The sequence below is a fragment of the Alternaria postmessia genome (genome assembly GCF_024291825.1).
Source record: "Alternaria postmessia strain BMP 2775 chromosome Unknown scaffold_2, whole genome shotgun sequence".
NCBI classification, from domain to species: Eukaryota; Fungi; Ascomycota; class Dothideomycetes; order Pleosporales; family Pleosporaceae; genus Alternaria; species Alternaria postmessia.
The window spans coordinates 548511-563396 of NW_026260075.1; the positions used below are offsets into that span (position 1 = coordinate 548511).

The 14886-nt window shown below is 51.6% G+C and overlaps 5 protein-coding genes across 5 annotated transcripts; 3 read left to right on the forward strand and 2 right to left on the reverse strand.

The window, feature by feature from the left end:
* Positions 1-968: 968 nt before the first annotated feature.
* On the forward strand, positions 969-1832 carry J4E82_000618 (uncharacterized protein; the record flags this gene model as incomplete). The annotated part of the gene is made up of 2 exons (XM_051726939.1): positions 969-1199; positions 1248-1832. 2 exons carry the CDS (start codon positions 969-971, stop codon positions 1830-1832), a joined length of 816 nt encoding a protein of 271 aa, XP_051593364.1.
* A 1458-nt stretch (positions 1833-3290) lies between these two features.
* Positions 3291-5405, forward strand: J4E82_000619 (uncharacterized protein; the record flags this gene model as incomplete). The annotated part of the gene is made up of 3 exons (XM_051726940.1): positions 3291-3516; positions 3664-4421; positions 4554-5405. 3 exons carry the CDS (start codon positions 3291-3293, stop codon positions 5403-5405), a joined length of 1836 nt encoding a protein of 611 aa, XP_051593365.1.
* Positions 5406-5652: 247 nt separating this feature from the next.
* On the reverse strand, positions 5653-6940 carry J4E82_000620 (uncharacterized protein; the record flags this gene model as incomplete). Its single annotated transcript, XM_051726941.1, has 2 exons — positions 5653-6377; positions 6472-6940. 2 exons carry the CDS (start codon positions 6938-6940, stop codon positions 5653-5655), a joined length of 1194 nt encoding a protein of 397 aa, XP_051593366.1.
* A 1030-nt stretch (positions 6941-7970) lies between these two features.
* Positions 7971-8785, reverse strand: J4E82_000621 (uncharacterized protein; the record flags this gene model as incomplete). The annotated part of the gene is made up of 2 exons (XM_051726942.1): positions 7971-8384; positions 8441-8785. 2 exons carry the CDS (start codon positions 8783-8785, stop codon positions 7971-7973), a joined length of 759 nt encoding a protein of 252 aa, XP_051593367.1.
* Positions 8786-12206: 3421 nt separating this feature from the next.
* On the forward strand, positions 12207-14704 carry J4E82_000622 (uncharacterized protein; the record flags this gene model as incomplete). The annotated part of the gene is made up of 2 exons (XM_051726943.1): positions 12207-12796; positions 12868-14704. 2 exons carry the CDS (start codon positions 12207-12209, stop codon positions 14702-14704), a joined length of 2427 nt encoding a protein of 808 aa, XP_051593368.1.
* Between the last annotated feature and the right edge of the window lie 182 nt (positions 14705-14886).

A 14886-nucleotide genomic window follows, 5' to 3' on the forward strand; every position in this document is an offset into this window, starting at 1 on the left:
GACCGCGCCGCCTAGACAGAATGGTGCCCCGTTTTTCTGGCCAGAACGTCGCTCGATCTGGTTAACTTTTATTGCATTGAACAGACCAACGCATAACTGACCTATCAGAACCGTTAGACCTACAGACCGTGATTTGGTCGAAAGCTTCTATTACCCGAATCGCTTGTAAGTCGTCAGCCGAAGAAACGAGTCTTGCTTGCACGGGGGGCCCGTCGTGGCTTTATTAGCAGGCCAGGAATGAGCTGGTGGCTTGAAGGATTCGCAGCTTCCATGGCAATCATCATAAGGGCCGGCCGTTCCCATGCATTGACATGTTCTGGAGGCTGCTAAATAAATCGACGAAAGGCTGTTCAAACCATCTTTCGGGTTGCGATCGACATTGATAAGCAAGTCCCTCCAACTGGTTGTCACTCTTTGCCTTTTCACAGTTACGACCGTTCCCCTACCCCTGGCGGCCCGCAAAAAGCCCTCGGACACTTGCTGAACCGCTGCAAGGTACCATCCGTACCTGAGAGTTGGACAAAGTGGTCATCGACAACGACCGTAAACCACCTGGCCATCACCAAAGTTCGGTCATGGGCCTCAGGATTCTGAGGAGATTCTGCGTTTAATAATAGCATCATCAACGGCTATAGCATCCTTTATTGGATATGGGTTCACAATGTTTCGTACGCGAGTCGGTAGCGATCCTGTCGCACCATAATCCCCTGCCAACGCGGAAGAGGCAACACGAAAACGGCTGCTGCGGAGTCCCCTTATATCTGCGAGTGTCACCACGCATCGGCTTCCAATTTCGCGCGTTGCTTCTGCTGCTCGTCGTATTTCTATCTTGCAGTTCCCAGGCTGCCCCCGTATCCGCAACGGAAACACATGGTGATCGACCGGCCCTGCTCGTGGAAGACGACCTTGCTTGGACAGGATCGGCATTGTACCTGGACCTCAGCCCGCCGCCATCCGCCTCGCTGTTGATGCCTCCTCTAAAACGCGACGACGATGTCACGCAAACACCCTCTGCTCCACTATCGGAACGAGCCATCAATACCGACTCTAATACCGCCGATAGCTCCAAATTCGAAGTTCCCAAGGCATTCGATACAGGATTCTCAAATAATTTTACCAACTCATGCGCAAACTTCCTCAATCGCCTGCGTTCAAGTACGGAATTCAACAACTGCCACCCATTTTCCTTACTGATACAGGTATGTTCAACGAGAGACTCAAAGAAAGTCTCGACTGACAGGCTGCAGACATCAAGCGGCTTTTTCGATGCCTCGAAATCTACGCTCCGTATTACACAAACCCTCGATGCGACCTGCGAAGTAGACGCAGCGCAATGCAAACCGATCCTGGACAATTTTGCGATAGAACTACTGTCAGAGACGGCATGCAAATCTGACTATGAAAGCGACAATCCCTTGGTACTGCAGGCTTACAACGGCCTCGTCGCATACCAGCCATCGTATCAGGCAAGTTGTTTGCACGATGACCAGGGAAACTATTGTTTCGCAAATGCCGTCAGCAACACGTCGTCACCAGGAGACTCATACCCATATTACCTACCCATTGGACAAGAACTTCCCGGTGGATCACGGCCAACTTGCAACTCGTGCCTACAACAAGCAATGAGCGTCTTTTCTTATTACGGCAACAACGCTACGCAACCTCTTTCGAAAACCTACACCTCAGCCGCTCAGCAGATCTCGATAGCATGCGGCTCGACCTTCGTTAATGTCACAGCCGCCCCTCTCAAAGCTGCTGCACCGACTACGAGCGTCACAATTACACCTACGATAACCTTGATCCTAATGTTTGTACTTTATTTCTTCCAGTGATGGAGCGATACCCTTTACCTACTATTCTTGTAAATACTTTACCTTAGTCCCTGTCGATGCTTAGGATCGACTGTTCATTAGCGACGGCGCACGGGAGGATTCACTTTTTGTCATGATTGACAGTTGCAGAGCTGGAGGGGATACCCATGGATCTTCTGACCCACAGAATTGGCCGTCATCGCGATAGGCCTTTGTCGAAATACAAGGCGATGTGTAGATGTACAAAGTTTGTCTCGAGTGAGGCGTCTTATTCAGATCAATAACAGGCTATGATCGAAAGATCAAAAGTCAGCTACACGAAAAGCAATCTTGAACATTGTTTCACGAACACCAGTATTCAGGGCTTGCTTAGTGATTGGCCATCCGTCCGTTTGTACAATATGAAGGGCCATGGCACAGCCCACGGACCCGGGAAACTTCGACGCCAATGCTACACAATCTATCCGTCACGATCGCGCACTTAGGTCCGCTCCCGCCAATGATTTGCAGACACCCTGTCTACATCATCGTCATTTCGTTTCTGACCGAAGCATTTGTTTCCGAAAACGAGATTGCACCACAGTACCTAGGTATGCGATGCACATGGAAGCTCCATGTAAAGGCGGACGACGATGATATGTGGATCTGCGAACGTCACACGTCAGCGCATGTGCAACTGTGGGTCTGACCAGCTCCTCGGCATATCTTCTCGATCTCCTCCGAAAGAGCTATTCCGGTAGCCTGAAACGCGGAAGCTGATCACGTGCGGGTCACACTTGTGGGGTGCCGTGATTTGGCAGAAAGCGGTCGCCTGGCACGTCACGCATCAACGTTGTGCTTCAGCTTCCCGTGGTCGGGCCGTTTGTGCGACGTCAAGAACGTGGGCTCGCTTTGTATTCTGAACTTTATCGTGATCGTCTCAAGACCGGCTGATGGAGAAATTGCCGGGTCGTTCAATATGGCCGTGGACCAATTCCGCAGAACAATCGAAAGAATCCCGCTCCCCGGTGGAGCTCGGGACCATCCTGTCATCTCCAACGCCTTAACCCTTGCATGGATAATCCGCGCAGTCGTTGGTCGTCAGCTGTGACAGGCCAGCCTCTTCCTGGCCCATATGTCAAACACTTCATGCGTTTGAAAGGCCCGACCACTCTTCTGTCAGCCGTGTCCCATGCTCATTCTTGTACCTGAGACGTCCAGCTTCGCCGCGAGGGTTTGCTATGCGCGTCCCTTCCACTCTCATTCCTTCCTTCATGACTTGTGCTCGTTAAGAGAGTCTATAATCGGGCTGGGACCTGTCTTTTCGTCTTGCTTCACGGCATAGTCACTCTCTTCATTGCCACCACGCTCTTTACACACACTCACTACCAAAGCAACTTTTCGAGCACTATCCACTCCTTTGGTGCCATCCTTTGATCGCAGTCCACGCTCACATTGAAAAACGACATTTCATATTTGAACTTCACGATGACCGACGTCATGGCTCAACGGGGCCTGTTATCTGCTCCTGCCTCCAGACAAGACATTGTCAGCGCGCTACTCAACGATTATGGCAACTCCTTTGGCCGAGGCGACGCATCTCCATCAGCGTATTCACCTGTGCCTGCGGATAAGGAACTTCCTCCACCCCCGCCGCGATCAGATAGCATTGCGCGCAAACCGCTACCAGCTGCGCTGAGGATGCAAGCAAAATTTCAACTGAGAGGTAAGCAAGAACTTCTTGGATTTGAATGTAAAAGATGGCCCCTGTTTGTGTACATTGAATGAGTGGTTACGAGTATCCGGCGTGCCACTTACCACGACTTGACTTAATTTCATCGGTTTTTGAGCGAAATTTGCTAACAGACCACAGATGATCAAGACGCTCCTGTCTTTCCAGCAAGTCCAGTTCCAGGATCTCCACCAAGAAGAAGAATTCAATCACGTAGCCTGTCTCGTGAATCTAAACCAGCATCTCTGAAGCTCACCATCAGCAACGGATCAACAGCAACAGTCCCCCCTACCCCAGTATTTCCGGCACGATCTGAGTCTCTCCCTTCCTCAGGGGCAGAGGAGAAGGATCTTCCACCTCCACCACCAGCCAAGTCGGAAAGGCGGAAGTCAATCAAGCAGTTTGATACAAGAAACGGCTCTTCACTGCCAGCAACAGATCTTTCGAGGAACGACTCACTTCTTTCCCAAGACGGGAACAGAGACCCGACAGAAGTGTCTAACGAAACTATCTCCCCGATCATCAAGCGCAAAGCAGTTCCAGACCAAGGACTCAAGAAGTTCAAGAGCTTGGCTGAATTGACTAACGGACCACGAGGAAGGAAGGGCGCTCCGATGCCTCCTACATCTGCACCCAGAGACCTTAGCGTAGACAGTCAACGATCAGATGCTATGCCCCGGAAGGCCAGTGTCGATAGTCAAGCAAGCATGGTAGAGGAGCAGCCGCGTAACATGGAAACGCAACTTCCGCCAACGCCAGATGAGGAACAAGAAGATGCCAAAGTCCCCGCGCCTCCCAAGAAAGTTTTCACAGGCCTCCCGTCGAACCCTCGTGTCAAAGCCCCGGCCTCGCCTCTCCACGCCCGCGGTAAAAGCAGCACAGGTTTCAACGTTTTGAAGGTATATATTCGCCTCCCTTTTCCTTCTCCAGTACTTGTACGATAGTCGTACTGTGTGACAATGTCGCAAAATCAAGGGTACTTGGATCCATTTCCAATCATAGCACGTTGATCGCTGACCGAGACTGTGTAGGCAATGAGGCCGGCTCCTCCAATTCCCACGAAAGATGTACATACGATTACGCCCGAGATGACACCTTCTCCGACGCTGAAGCCAGTCTTAGCCAAGAAGGATGGTGAGATCTCTCCGGTCTCACCATTACCACCTCCAAGTGAGAGGAGACCATTCAGTTACGAGCCTGCTGCTGCTGTTACCGCTGTTGAGCCCCAGCAAAAGCCAGTGGAACAAGAACAACCATCAGCACCCCAAACCACCACAATTCCAGCCGAGACCCAAATACCCGTCCGAACAATATCTCTCGACCTTCCCGAGCCATCCCCAGGCGTCCGACCCACGAGCGCTCCATCCCGCCCAACATCCTCCGACCTACAAGATCTAAACCTCTCTCCCTTCCCTGGTCCTTCCGTCCCAACATCTCCCGTCGACAACGCTCCCACCGAAACCACGACACCAGCATCACCCCCTCCCTTCACACCTTTGACCCGCCACCCGATCCCCTTACCCGTCTCTTACATCCCACGTATAACGCCCTCGCAACTCTCCTGCTACACTGGACATCGCCACAACATCTGGTCCAACAACATCTTTCAGCCCATGGGCTGCATGGTATGCCATGAAAACGACAAAGACAGGAAGTGGGCGTGTACTTGGTGTCAGTTGCGTATCTGCCGCGGCTGCAGTGATGAATTGAGGGCAGTTCCTGGAAGGGATTTGGGGATTCTGCTGGAGGCGAGGGCGAAGGGGCAAGCCGTAGTGGCTGAGGGGATGAAGAAGTTGGAGCAAGAGGAGGGATTTAGGATGGTTGTCGAGGATGCTGACGGCGAGGAGGAGGGTGAGAGAAGAGACAGGGAAAGGGGTGCTTAAAGGTCCTGATTTGACTGGAGTTTCATTTGTTCTTTCATTCCCAGCATAGGCGCGTTGGGTGGATGATTTGCTTCTCCATATGATATCACATTTACGCGAAGCTGGAGTTGGATTGAGAGTTTACCTAGAATGCTGTGCATTGTTTAGCTAGCACAACCACTGCCTCGACGGCAATTTCGTCACCATGTTCAATAACATCTGCATATTGCCAGACGCACTTTGCACTTGTGACTTGATAGTTCGCCTACTACCTGCTTCCCTTCATCTCCTGTAATATCCTCACTACTTGCGGTAATACCTTCTCGGCGTTCTCACTTAAGCGGGCTGCTTCCCGGCCGGTATTCGTGTCTTCAACGTCTCCAAAGAAGGTTTCTTCGCCTCGGACACCGCCCATGTTCAATATTCCAATCGGCATTTGCATCTCCTTTGCCTTCTTGACTAGCCTCCACGCAGAGTATGTCGCAAGACTACTGCCAATGACTAGTATCCTACCGGCGGCATCGACAGCCTCCTCGGCGGCGACTTTGGTGGCGGCGGGTATAGACTCGCCGAACATAATGACAGCTGGCTTGAGCACCCCACCTTCGCTCGCGGGATCCCATGCGCCATCTTTGTCAACTTTTACGCGGACTGTGCCTCCATCTGCACGCTTTGGTGGCTTCTCCAAGCAAGTTGGACATGGTGGGTATCTGAACGTGGTATATGGAGCATCCGGAACATCGACGTCACCATCTGGATTCGACTTGAGCCCTTTCTTCCGACGCTCGTCAGGGTTCTCAGTATCTAGAGCGCCAGACTCGATCATTTCGGCGAGGAAGGCAGCCCATGAGGGGTTCAAAGTAGAGAGTTGGTCTTGAAATGAACGGCGCGAGTATTCGTTGCGACAGGTCAGGCAGACGAGGTTACGCAGGTAGCCGTGTAGCTCGATGGTAGGAAGCTGCGGGTGCGCCTTTGGATGGAAGGAATCTACATCTAACGGGTCCATTAGTATTGCATCTCGAGTATTGCATCTCGACACCAAGTTCCCCTCACGTATAATAGGTGAGGTTTGCCAGGTCAAACTTACTCTGGGTAATTACACTCCCAACCACACCCATTCGTCCCAACTCTCCACAAGCCTCATGCGCCTTGTTCGGTTTCGCTTTCTCTAGATTCGTCCAGCCTAGGAAACTTCTCGCCCAGTATCTCTTCCTCGCCTCATGGCTGTCGCAGAATTCGTGAAAATACACCGGTCGATACGTCTTATTCAGCGTATACGTGCCATTTGTGCCTCTGTAGTCGGCCAAGCCAGAAGCTACCGAGATGCCAGCACCAGTAAGCAGCAGCGTGTTGCCAACATTCTCTCCACGGTCGAGCCGGCTGGAGAGTCTCGACTGAAGAGCCCTCGAAGGTGTAGTAGACTTGGATAACGAAGGCGACAGAAAGTCGACCAAAGCACTAATAGCACCGCTGGCCGTCGTCGCGCTCGCGGGAATGATCCTAGGCGCCGGAAGGGGATCGGTGTAGGGAACGCGAAGGAGAGGGGCTCGGGGCATCGCTCAATCGCACACGTTCAAACATTGTGGTTTCGCGCATTGTGAGAAATTGGGGGCCAAGTGTCTGGCGCGCACACCCGAATTGGTGGTTATGTCATGATACGCTTTTAGCGCGGGACCATCGTTCCCCGAGATCGACGGCAGACTCGCGTGTCATCGCGTGTCAGAGCCTTAGGTGAGCCGCATGCTTCGTCGCGTGGTGAAGCGGACGGGTAGCTATCTTGCCGCTGCAGGAAGATGTCTATTTGGGGGCTGCAACATGATGCACGATTGTATCGGTTTTCTTTGATGCTTATGCTTGGGGATTGCGGGGTCAGGTAGAATATAGGTGAGGCTGTGTGCGTATTGGGGGCTATGCTGTTGTTGCAACACAGAACGTGACCGGACTACCTACGGCTTAGGAAGTCGACGCATATGGATTCTTGTGCTTGTCAGATAGACATCGCTGCAGATTACTTAGAAAGTCGCGTTGGAAGGTATAGTCTCCATACATGTACATCGAAGGATCTGAGCAGCTCCCTATAGTTAATGACAGCTTCACCACTATTAAGCATGCATAATAGACAGTAGAACGAAATAATTAACATTGACAAGAAATGTATGGCTGCACAATCTACGAGGGAGTTTTGTCCCAATGCTCACGTGCTGCCATGAAAAGCATGTACTGAAAAGTTGAAGAAAAAAAACGCCAATTAAGCCTCCGTCGTGTCGCCGGTACAGGTGGAAGCGAGTGTCCTGGTTTTCCGTCCTGATTACAGTCCTCCATGCGAATGTCGAATGCTCAAGGGGTATAAGAAAACTACCAATGTGAGTAGTTGGCGTCTGTCGTTGAGGTAATGTTTGGCGAAGAGAGCTACCAGAGGGGGTAAACTCTAATATCGGAGTGTTTCCGATGGGGTATTGGTACAGAAAGAAACCGCTTGCCGTCTTAGGCGCAAGATGAAAGTTCGTAAGGATCGTGACAAGGAGATGTAAGACGGATAAGAGATGTTGAAGAAAGGCCAAGTTTGCTGGCAATGGCACTGAGCGTTCATTGCTGGTGCGGAAGATGATGCGAATGCGGAGAGTATTGCATCTGCTGCGGCATGGTCTGCTGCATCGGCGGCTGCATGTTTTGCTGCATCGATGGTTGCATTGATTGTTGCATTGGCTGCTGCATCGATTGTTGCATGGGATGCTGTTGGTGCTGTTGCATCGGTTGCAGCATGGACTGGATGCTCGGTACTCGTTGTTGACGCTGCATAGGGTAGCTTGGGTATGCGGAGTAATGAGTATCGGGGATTGTGGACAGGGTGTGCAAGTCCACATGATGATCCTCTTGTTCTTCTTCGAGGTCAGAAACGCCTACTCCACTATCTTCATGGTCGTGGTAGGTACCATTCTCGAGCTTCTTCTGCGCTGACCTATAGGCCTGAGTAAGATTCTTTAGCCCCTTCTCCATACACTAAGTGAAGTTAATATCAGCTGTTTCAGTATTACTTATGATCGCAGATGACGTACCTTTGTCTCTACCAGTTGCCACTTCTCTCCAACCCGGGCAGCTAGCATACTCCACATGTCCCGTCGCACTTCCATATAGGCTTGTGCTAGCACGTCCAGCTTCACGCCGTCCCATTGCTCTGCATTCTGCCTCTCCATCAACCGTTCGTGCCGTTTGCGACAAGCATTGGGGGTCTTGGAAGGGAAGTGTTTCGGTCCAATTTGGTTCCAGTTGAGGCCCTGTGCCCTGGCCTGGATAAGTGTTTCGTCATCTTTAGCTGACCAGGAGGAGCTCCGAGTTCCGCCTGCGGCTGATGCGGTCGATACAGAAAGGCGGTGCGCCGGACCCTTTTCAATCTTAGGCATGTTGACCAATTGAAAGAAAAGACTATCGAGACAAGAAAGTTATGACTGGAACGGAGATATAGAAAGACGGGGGGAGGATGAAGATGAGAGTAATGGAAGCGACCGAGGAGGATATTATGATTAAGGTAGAGCTGGCGCAGGAGAACGACAGTGACGTATGAGGAACGAAAGGTAGGAGATATCCTCGAGAGTGAAAACGAAAGAGCTGCTGTTCGTACCTTTGGGTTTGTGTTGTCTGAGGCCTAAATCAAGGGGTATGGCGAACGTCTTTATACAATGAGCCGCACACTGAGCCTCCATCGACAACAAAGACCAGTAGGCCTCTCGGAGAATTGTTTTGAAACCTGGACATGTTTCTGTAATCGCCGGATCGATCTGTATCTACCGAGAATGGGATGTGCGACTAGGCGAAGAGGAGGCTGTTCACTGGGTCGTGGCTCCAAGCGCCATCATAAGGGACCAGGGCAGGCCAAATTTGGGCCTGTGAATGGTCGAAGTACAAAACGTGAGCGGTTCGTCCCTCGAACAAGGGAGAGTAGACTGTAGCGAAAGCGCCTGTTTGAGAATATCTGCTGTACTCCCTAATGCGGCTGTGTCTAAGAATAATACTGCTGCTGAGTGGTGGAGGGGCAGCGATGGAGGGGAAGGGCGGCTAATCTGGCGCTGATTCGACGAGCGCATATGGCCCAAATAAAGACCTTGGCAAGCGACACAAGGGCAAGGGGTGCCTCACCAGGCCGGATACCTGTAGGACGTAGTCATCAATACTAAGTAGGGCTGAGCTCGGGAACCTGCAGATGGATGCAGGTGCGGAAACGTGGAGGGGAAGGTCAGCAAGCCGTTCCAAAGAAGCCCGCGCTATGGGCTCTGGAGGTTCAAAGAAACCCTGGATGGCTTCATAATAGCAGACCCATACACAGAAAAAGAACATGCGGCCGGCCGATAGCCCGCGAGGCGCTCACGATAGGCGCGGTCACTGGATGGGCGAGTGTGGGTTGTGGGTCGTTTCAGCAAACAAGATCACAGATCACAGCGGGACCGCGGGAAGAACCGAAAGCACGTTCTGTCCAAGGCTCCCATGAGAAGCGCCCGCGAACTGCTGCCGGCCATTACTGTGCCTCTGGCGAACGTTGAAGATCGATGCCTGACAAGCTGTAGCAGTGTTTCGAAAGCGCTAGACTGCACCGCTTGCGGTCGGAACGGAACTGACGCGCCCCGGAGCAATAGCAGAGACAGGAATATGCAAGAGGTTTCCGCGCTTCATTACCCACACATTCTAAGTATGGGCATAGCCGAGCGGTAGATGACAAGAAGCTGTAGTCTGATCGTGCGACACCGAAGAATTTTCTCGATTCGACAAACCGTCACGTCGCACAAGAGAAGCGTTCGTCTGATGCTTGGGCGTAGATGGTCGTTCACACAGCCTCGTCCCTCAGCCCCAACCTCGGCATCCGAATTCACAAAAATCGATAACGGCATGCACCAAGCCTCCTTCATACCGACATCGTCACATTTTGCAATTCTCCATCCAACCGCGGACTGAGCGTTCCGTATCGTATGTTCGAGAAAAAGAATCCCCAGGCTCTGGATCGTAGCTAGATGAGACATCTCGAAAATAGTAACCGCTCAGTGCTGGCGGCGAGTGTGCTTGAATAACTAGGTAGCTCGCCAATTTGTGGAAAGAAACCCATGCCCTAATCTTTGACCTTCTACCACTCGCTCTTTGCAAAAGCGCGAATTCTCTCCAACGTACCGTCTAAGATGGACTGAATTCACATATCGTGACACGCACACGCGCTCGATATCCAAATCGCTACGCGTGTCGGATCTACTCCGGTCTTGCACGGAAGTAACTAACCTAGAATCACTCACGGAACCCGGCAACTCGCTACAAAGCCATGCTATTCGTGGACGGACGATTGAATGCACTCCGCGAGCTTGAGGGTTATGGAGCGTAATTTCGCTCTGCTGCTTCACGGGCGCTTGAGCGGCACCTGGTGGATTGGAGGATACTGCTTACGAAAGCAATGTGTCAAGCAAGTGTGTTTACTGCTCACTAGCCTTTCGAATACCGCTTCCAGTTGCCTTCTTCACATACTCAGCTGGCAAGGACCGTCCTGGCTCGACGATCAAGATTCGAGTTGAGCCAGCAGCCCGGTTGGTGTATGCTAAGATCACATCCAATACGCCATCTCAGGGGATATAGATATGCATAAAGCCGATGTGATTGAATATGAGATCACAGGTCCATTGACGCGATGGTGTTGACGGAGTTGCTGCTTGATGGGTGCTCCGGAAGCAGAAAGGGGAAACGCTAGTGCAGCCGAGGTCACTCTGCCCCTGTCCATCATCGCTCTTCTCCTTGCCATCTTCACATTCACCCCGCAAGTCCTTCATCGACCGCCCGAGCCAACGGGCATCTTGACATGTGCTAGGAGCATTGACGTGGCTTGAAAATAAATATATACAGTTACCGTTATGGGCTTCGACGCGACATGTGACTCTCTTGGCCGCAGATGGCGCATTGAAAGCTGCTATCGCAATTTACGCTTGACCATATCTGCTTTTGTACAACTGCACTCGCAACTCGAAGGAAACAGCCAACTTGGCAATACAACGACTTCTTACCCCAGTCCTGAGCCTAGTATTTCAAAGGAAGATCAACTAAGCATCACTCGAAAGTTGACTCGATACCAAACAAGCAGTTGATCTCGTGACGATGTTCGTCCTGGTACTTAAGTACCTTCCCAGCATGTACCGAACATTGCAGTTCAATACGCTTTGAGCAACGAACATACGTTCGCTGTTCGCATGTGATCTGGTTCCTGGTGGTTGCGCAACAGCAAGCCCATGTCGCCCGCTTAACAAGCATCTTGATCATTAGCCGGTCTAAATCCTTGACCCCAGCATTGAGCCTTGATCCACGACAATGCTGCTCGGTCTTATACCTGTTTCCGTCGTCCGCGTCACCCACCGTGTGTCCATCACCATACAACACCATGGCTAGCGCGAGCTTAGCTCTGGTAAAAGTGCGATATTCACACCGGCTTGGTGTTGCGGGGTTGAATATTGCTTCTGCAAGGGCCTATATACAAAGGACCATGGTTCCCTTTCCAAGTTGGTCTCAGGCTACCGTCCTGCTTGACGCTCGTTTGCTTACCTAAAGTCACTCTTTCATCATGGTTTCCTTTCTTGCTCTAGGTTTTTCGACAATCGTCGCGGGTGCGGCTATCCAGCAACGCGATGCTGTTCCAGCTGGATATGTTGCGGCACCCTACTATCCGTGTATGTCATCAGCAGCGATATCAACCAATCCTTTTAATGCTAGATTCAGCAATACTGACTCTACCTAGCTCCGCATGGAGGATGGACATCCGACTGGACTGAGAGCTACCGAAAAGCTTCTTTGCTTGTCTCAAATATGACGCTTGCTGAGAAGACCAATCTCACAGCCGGCAGTGGAATCTTCATGGGAAGATGCGTGGGAAATACAGGCAGCGCATTGAGAGTCGGCATCCCTCAACTGTGCTTGCAAGATGGGCCTCTAGGTGTAAGGAACACGGACCATAATACTGCATTTCCTGCCGGAATTACCGTTGGAGCCACATGGGACAAGGATCTTCTTTACCGCCGTGGAGTTGCGATCGGTGAAGAGTTCCGTGGCAAGGGAGTCAACGTACACCTCGGACCTTCAGTCGGACCCCTAGGTCGCAAACCACGTGGCGGTAGAAACTGGGAAGGTTTTGGTTCAGATCCTGTTCTTCAGGCGTTTGGCGGAGCTCTTTCCATTGAAGGCATTCAGAGCACTGGTGTCATAGCCACAATCAAGCATCTGATTGCGAACGAACAGGAAGAGTACCGCATGTACAACCTGGTCAAACCTGGTATCTCTTCCAATCTGGACGATCGCACTCTTCATGAGCTCTATCTTTGGCCGTTCGCTGAGGGTAAGTCGGGCCTTGCCTTCTACAATGACTTGGAATACGTACCGTTGGCTGACTTTGAAAAGGCGTACGTTCCGGGGTTGGTTCGGTGATGATCGCTTACAACGCTGTTAATGGAAGCGCATGCTCACAGAACAGCTACTTGATCAACGGCATCCTGAAGGACGAGCTTGGCTTCCAAGGCTTTGTCATGTCTGACTGGTTGGCTCAAATCTCCGGCGTTCCTTCAGCTCTCGCGGGTTTGGACATGTCGATGCCTGGCGACATCCACACCATTCCTCTTTTCGGAAACTCTTACTGGATGTACGAGCAGACACGTTCAGTTCTCAACGGGTCTCTGCCGTTGGACCGCTTGAATGATGCAGTGACACGAATTCTTGCTGCCTACTTCAAGATGGGCCAGGACCAGGGGTACCCACGACCAAACTTCGATACTAACACTCAAAATGCCGAAGGCCCTCTCTACCCTGGCGCTCTCATCTCACCCCAAGGTGTTGTCAACGAGTTCGTGGATGTTCAGGCCAATCATGCAGAGGTCGCTCGTGAAGTAGCTCGCGATGCCATCACGCTCTTGAAGAACCAGGATGGATTGTTGCCTCTGTCTCTCAATGGCACCCTGAAGATATTTGGCACCGATGCTGAGAAGAACCCTGATGGAATCAACTCGTGTGCGGACCAAGGCTGCAACAAGGGCACGTTGGGAATGGGATGGGGCTCCGGCTCGGCGAGATACCCTTATATGAACAGCCCAATTGATGGCTTCAAGACTCGCGGGGCCAACTACCAGTTCTTCAACACGGATGCTTTTCCAGGAAACTCGAATCCATCACCGAACGACACTGCAGTTGTCTTCGTTACCGCTGATTCTGGTGAGAACTACATTACCGTAGAGAACAACCCCGGAGACCGGACCTCTTCGAACCTCAACTTGTGGCACAACGGTGACAAACTCATCAAGGACGTAGCTGCCAAATATTCCAACGTTGTGGTCGTAGTACATACCGTTGGCCCAATCCTCATGGATCAATGGCACGACCTGCCTTCCGTCAAAGCAGTCCTGTTCGCTCACCTGCCTGGTCAAGAAGCCGGAGACTCGCTAATGCAAGTCCTCTTCGGGGACATCTCTCCATCCGGTCATTTACCGTACACTCTACCAAACTCCGAGGATGACTACCCAGAATCTTTGAGTCTCGTCGGATATCAGATTGGGCAGCCACAGGATACCTTTACAGAGGGCCTGTACATTGACTATCGTCACTTCCACAAAGCCAACATTACACCCCGCTATGCTTTTGGTCACGGTCTCAGCTACACCACGTTCTCTTTTTCCAACGCGACCATTACGCCAGTGACTCCGCTTACAGCGACGCCTCCAGCTCGTCCCGCGAAAGGCGAAACACCCACCTATTCCACTGCCATTCCTCCAGCTTCAGAGGCATACTGGCCAGAAAACTTCAACCGCATCTGGCGATACCTCTACTCCTGGCTCGAGAAGAACGATGCCGACGCTGCAGCTAAGATCGGCAACTCGACGACCAAGTATCCATACCCAGCCGGTTACTCGAACGAGCAGAAAGTTGGTCCTGTAGCTGGTGGCGCACAAGGCGGAAACCCCGCATTATTCGACACGGCATTCGACATCACCGTCAGCGTAACCAACACAGGTAACCGGATGGGTAAAGCCGTCGCACAACTCTACATCCAGTTTCCGAGTGAAGTCACTATTGACACACCTGTTATCCAACTCCGGGATTTTGAAAAGACGAGGGAGTTGGAGGCTGGAGCTAGTCAGACGCTGAGCATGAGAGTGACACGTAAGGATCTCAGTGTTTGGGATGTTGTATCACAGAACTGGGTTGTTCCTGCTGTGGATGGAGACTATGGGGTTTGGATTGGTAGTGCGTCAGATGATTTGCATGTGAGATGTGGGACGGCGAGTGGAAGCTGTGAGGAGGATCAGGAGAGTCCCGTGTAGTTGGGGATATGTCTGGGAGAAGGCACCCGAATATGGAGATGGTAGTGTTTAATGTTTTAATGTCAACATCACCCAGAAGAGACCTTTTCCCACCGAGTATAACTATCAAAGCGTTATTGGATCTCACTCAGATGTGATACTTTTGGACGTAATCAGAAGACTAGGGAGGATTATGGTAGATT